Source organism: Cotesia glomerata, linkage group LG2 (assembly GCF_020080835.1).
Source record: "Cotesia glomerata isolate CgM1 linkage group LG2, MPM_Cglom_v2.3, whole genome shotgun sequence".
NCBI classification, from domain to species: domain Eukaryota; kingdom Metazoa; phylum Arthropoda; class Insecta; order Hymenoptera; family Braconidae; genus Cotesia; species Cotesia glomerata.
Genome location: NC_058159.1, coordinates 7,042,546 through 7,048,545, shown reverse-complemented (window position 1 = coordinate 7,048,545; position 6,000 = coordinate 7,042,546). Strand labels below are relative to the sequence as shown.

The 6,000-nt window shown below is 29.3% G+C and overlaps 1 protein-coding gene across 1 annotated transcript; it reads right to left on the bottom strand.

Annotated features, from left to right (window-relative positions):
- Window positions 1–676: 676 nt before the first annotated feature.
- LOC123259696 lies at window positions 677–3,247 on the bottom strand. The gene is made up of 3 exons (XM_044720338.1): window positions 3,161–3,247; window positions 930–1,064; window positions 677–860 (listed from the first exon to the last, which is right to left on the bottom strand). The coding sequence occupies exons 1-3, from the start codon at window positions 3,164–3,166 to the stop codon at window positions 705–707; spliced, it is 297 nt and encodes a 98-aa protein (XP_044576273.1). The 5' UTR covers window positions 3,167–3,247; the 3' UTR covers window positions 677–704.
- Between the last annotated feature and the right edge of the window lie 2,753 nt (window positions 3,248–6,000).

Here is a 6,000-nt window from a genome sequence, read left to right as displayed (position 1 = left end):
AAATAAAATTCAAAGGTTCTATTTTATTTTTTATTTTTTTCAATTCGAATTTATTTTATTTTAAAACTTTTTATAGCATTGAAAATTTAAAACGTAAACTTGGAGCCATATATCAACAAAATTTCTAGATAATAAAGGACACATTTGGCGACACGACAAAATAACCGCGACATTATATCCGTGACTATGTCGCTGACTTGTCTATACAACAAATTCAACTACAAATTAATTATTTGTTATTTACCGTAAGATGGACGGTGGCGTTTACTCAGCCAGGTCTTAATAGGTGACTGAATAACATTTTCAGACAGTGTCTCGAATAGCTTAACTGGTAGAGCCTTTGACGCGTAACCGAACGATCCGGGTTCGAGTCCCGGTCCGGGTTGTCTGAATTATATTTTTTTCAGTTACCAAAAAATTCCTACTGAGTAAAAAAAAAGGTCCCCCCTTTCCCCTTATCTTTTATTCACCCAGTTCCCAAATTTGTCGCGGACATTATGACGCTGATATAGCATCGCGGATGTAATGTCGCGGTTATTTAGTTGCGGAGCCGACACATTTATATACTACGGTATGAAAATAAATAAATAATAAAATGGAAAAGTCAAACGTGTTGTATAAAACTCGACAGTTTTTCAAATAAAATTACACTGAGTAAGTAAGCAGCTATTTTTATTAATAATTTTTGCAAAGATTTCAATTTTTCATGGCATAAGCAACTGGAATTTAGATATTATATTCTCAATAAATAATTCGGCATTCGGTCCTAGTTGTCCTAAAACCCATCTGGCTGTTTCGGGACAAATAATTATTATTCCGAGTATACTTATCGCCAATGGAGCCAAAAATGTCCACAAGAGCTGCAAAAATATTCGAGTTTATTTTATTGAGCTATTTCAATAAAATGTTAAATAAAATAAAAATTTTACGTTTAATAGCCAGCACACGACCATCCAGCCCAGTAGAACGGTTCCCGCGGTATTCAAGTACGGAGCGTACTCGGGACGGAGTAAATATTGCAGACCTGGGACATTCGACGACAAATCTGAGAGAATTAGTTGAACCTATGTTTGAATTTTATTTCAATTAAAGAAAATATTTTATTATTAAATAGATACTAATTATATTTCATTTAAAATTTCTTCGAGTGTGATATTTTTTATTTAAAGAGACCGGTAGTATTTACTCGGCTGAAAAGTCTACTCATTGTTCCATAAGAGTTTATGTGTAATTAACACACTTTCAGACTTGAAAAGCTGCTACTTTACGCCATACGTAGCACCCTTTTAAATGAGAATTAACACACCTGACGACGTGCAAAATTTTTTTTTGAAGAATTCTAGATTTTTTTATCATTTTATTTGCACTCAATAATTTATGTTAATGTAAATTAGTATTTAAAAAAATATTTTTATTTTTAATGCTACACTGAAAAAAAAAAATTCTTGACTGGAGGGTAAATTTTCTTGGCTCAAGAAAATATTAAGAAAGATTGAAAATTTCTTGAATGAAGTCAAAGTTTCTTGCTCCAAAATAACTTTTATCTACCTTAAAATTTTCTTGGTGCAAGAAGATTGTTTTTTTGTGTAAAATTTAACCCTAAACTGGTCAACAAACGTGACCTAACGACTGTGGTCAAGTGATGAGGGATTTGCCGCAATGCTTTTAGAGCATACAGTGTTGCCAGTTCATACACGTTTGACAGGCAGAGACTAGAGGTGTTTTCGGCAACAATTCTGGTCAAGCGCTGAGGAAAGCCCCGCGAATTTTTTTAAGAAATTTTTTTTCAGCAATTTAACGTTTTTAAAGATGTTAGAAAAAATTATTATTATATTTTAAAATGTTCAAGGAACAAAGTCAAATTTTTTTGAATAATTTTAGTAAATGTTGAAAATGTACCGAGGAAAAAAAGGTTTAGATCTAACCAGATATAATTATATCTGATCAGATCTAATTATATCCGGTCAGATCTATTTACATCTGACCAGATGTGGGATTTGAGACATAATCAGATCTAGTCATATCTGATCAGATCTAAACAGATATAATTATATCTGGGTTGAAAAATACATTAGACATGAAAAGATGTTATCTTATCTGGCCAGATATAACTATATCAGAGCTGCCAACAGCATCAAGTTCGATCAGATTTGATTATGTAGTTATACATATATTGTAGTAAATTATAAATAATTAATAACAATGGGTCTTTAATTCTTACCATTTATTTATTGAGAAATATATTCATCACATATTTGTTAAAGATTAATTGATGCATGTAGGTATTTTCAACTAGCTTTTATTCAATAAAATTTCTTTTAGTAATTAATCAAGACAGATACGCAAAGTGTGAAAAGAAAATAGTATTGGATATTGTTCCATGAAATTGTAATTTTTGTTAATATGATTATTTAGCTATTATTTTTTATATCTGATCAGATCTCAATACATCTATTCAGATCTTGTGATATTTAATGTAAACAATTTTTTAGTATATCTCGTCAGATATAGTTATATCTGGCCATGTCTTGCCAGATAGAGACTTTTAAAGATCTAACCAAATCTGGTCAGATCTAATTAGATTATTTTTTGAGTTATATCTGGTCAGATCTGATTATATCTGGCCAGATCTCGTTAGATAGAGACAATTTAAAGATCTTGCTAAATCTGCTAAGGCAGATCTGACCAGATCTTTTTATATATGGCCAGATTTAATCCGTTTTTCCCGGGTAATAAAAAAAAATATAATTGAGCGCGGCGTCACGCTCATACGTTGACCAGTCTAGGGTTAAGTCTCCTTTAGCGACTAATTAAGCCAGACTAATCGGTTCAAAATAAATTAATAATTTTATGTTCGCTGTTGCAAGTTTGAACATTTAAAGTTTGGAAAATGTTATTGAAACATAGAATGTAACAAGTTTTATCTGATGGTAGGGTGAAATTCCACGAAGTACTCTTTGGATTTTCATTATTATCAAAGAAATAATGATCGTGTAAGCATGATAGTCAGGTTAAACAAATTTTCTTGAGTTGTAATTTATAATTATCAGGTTATTAAAAAATATCTAATGGATAATACTAAAAAAATTTAATTGAAAAATCTAAATTATACTGATAAAAAGTTAAATTAAAAAGTGAACGAATTTTTCTAGATACTTACGTCCATTATAAAAGTTGGATTAAAAAATAAGAGACGCAAAAATTTTAAATGTCACGGTTAATTTATTTATATTGTTTTAAAGGTTACATTTCTCTTCTCTTTCTGACAACAAACGATCTACTTCAAGGAATTGATAAGGAACATTAAATTCAATTATTTATTTTTTATTTAAATGCAAATAAATACCGAGTGAATTATTTGTTAAATAAGCTAAGGTTGTTTAATTAATATTGGATGTAAATGAAAAAAAATAAGAATAAAAAAGCTGTGAAGTAGAACGAAGAAAGTTGAATAATTTTCCGGGCTTTCGTTTTATTTAAAATAAATGAACATGTTTTAGTTAATTTATAATTTTGTTGTTGAGTTGGTATGTTACTACGTTAGTCATAGTTTGAAACCTTTAAACCACATATAATTTTGTGCTTGCTAAAATGAGCGTCAAAATAATTGTGGGTTTGACCGCGAAATATACTTGAACTGGAAATATTATATTTTTACTCAGAAATGTTTATGATAAATATGTCAACAGAAATTATTGGGTCATTTATTTATAGAATATTATTTTAATTTATTTTTAATCAAATTTAAAATATTTGATTAATTAAAAGAAAGTGTAAAATAAAATAAAAGAATGTTAATTAAAAATAAAATAAGTGTTGCGAGTATTGAGAAGGAAATATCCAATGTATTACCGATAATTAATTATTAATTACTGGTTGACATTTTATTTACACCTTTGACATTGCAATGAGTTATTTCAGTACTTTTTTTTCTATAAATAAATAGCTACGATCGTAATTCTGTTAATTAAATATTGATTTTTGTTTTTATCTTTTAATTAAAGTTATTATTATTATTTTTTCTTTCTATTAAATTTTATAAGATAAAAATCAATAGCACTTAAAAATTAGCAATTATAAATAGAAATTAAATTAAAACTTTATGTATAACAGGGAAGAAAATTAGCAAGAAATTCTAAGATAATGAAAAAATTTTTTTTCTCTAATAAGTATTGGAATATAATTAATATTATAATTAGCAAGTTGAAGTACGGCGAAAGTTTAAGACGCACATTTCAATAATAACTTTTCTCATAATCAGTATAAAATATATTAAATTAATTAGTGAGCAATATTAATTAAATGCATCGATATTGGCCAAAAAAATTAATCATTAAAATTTAATCTTGTCGGTCCAATTCTTAGGGTCATTCTAAATTAATTACAACGCGTCATGTGTCTCGAACTGAAGTAACGAGACTTATTCATGAATGAATCGATATTTGGTGGCTTAATCGAACCGCCCGTCTTGCAAATTTCAATACACGGAACATATATAGTTGTAAAGTTGACTATAGACAGAGGATCTAATATAAGAGGAGTTGATATCAAAATTGACATCATGCTCGCACGATCAAAAGTGCTGTTTGAGCAGAAAGTCGCACAATTGATTTCCCAGCAGTGCATTTGATTGATTGACAGAAACAATTTCCGTTAAATTCGTGTTTTTTTTAATTTTTCAATGTTTTTTCTCGGCAAATTTGTTTGTTAAGAATATACAAGTATGTATATATGTATCTACACGTGTTTAAAACATGCGATTTAGTTGGAATAAAATTAAATAGAGATGGTGTAAATAAATAGAGTGAATTTAAGCCCAGAAAAAAATGATACTCTAACGTAATGACGCAACATGTGTTGACATGCATCACTGGATCGTGACCAAATAAATGGAGAGCGAAAAGCAAACTCTGTTTGTATGTTTTAAACTTTCGAAAGGTTTCCAATTATTCCGAGGGCTTTAATTTGAAGCTTGCAGTTTTTTGTAAAGATAAATATTGCAAATAAAAAAAAGTTTGGAAAATCCAAAAGTGCACGCCTCATAACGCTCATTCATTTTTTAAGAAAAAATAAATTGTGTAACTGATAAAAAAAAAGAAAATTATAATTAAGTAATTTCTTACAGAGTACTTTTTTTTTTTAAATATCAGCGCCCTTTTTTCTTGTTATATGCGTACGCAGTCTAAAAAAATTTAGCTTTATCAAGTGGTGCCATAGTTTTCACGTGACAAATAAGAAAAATTCGTTTGTCTTTGTACGGTTATATCGTAATAAATTTCAATAAAAATTCAATTTAAAAAAAAAAATACGTAAACTAGGCTACTGATATGAAATACGGACCCAGTTCATCGCATTCGTAAACTAATAAAAAAGGTCCGGTCTTGAAATATCAATTTGTTCGGGAGTAATCATTGGTACATCCAAAATAGGGTGACATCCGGACGTCCACGTAAAATTTTTTTCAAAATAGCTACATGAAATGATTTTAGAAAGTAAAAGATGGTTTGATTTAAGTGATTTCTCCGTGTACATCTACTTATATTATTGTATAAGTGTAATATGGTTGTGATAGAGACATTTAAAGATCACAAAATTGCTTGACCTTGACGAGTCGAGTATAATGCACAACCTCACGCGCTTCGCGCTATGAGGCGTGCAAAAGGAAAAAAATTTATATTAATATTGTTTAGTTGATTGGTTTCGAAAAAATGAAAGTTTTGTAATTAAACTGTCAAAATATTTGCTATAAAATTTAACAGGTAATAACCCGAGAGTATTGTAGGCTGGATTTCAATTATTTAGTTGATATTTGAAATGTGTCATTTCCTGAGTAGAGAGTACAGAGAGTCTAATGGGATTTAGCTTATCCCAAGTGAAATAAGAATTTGAAATGCCGGGTGACGTGTGCTGGTATAGTACTTGCTGTTGTTGTTCCGTTGTAGCGACATGAGTCTCAATATGCCTTAAGGGAATATAAGAATCAGTCACAGGAAATAGAAT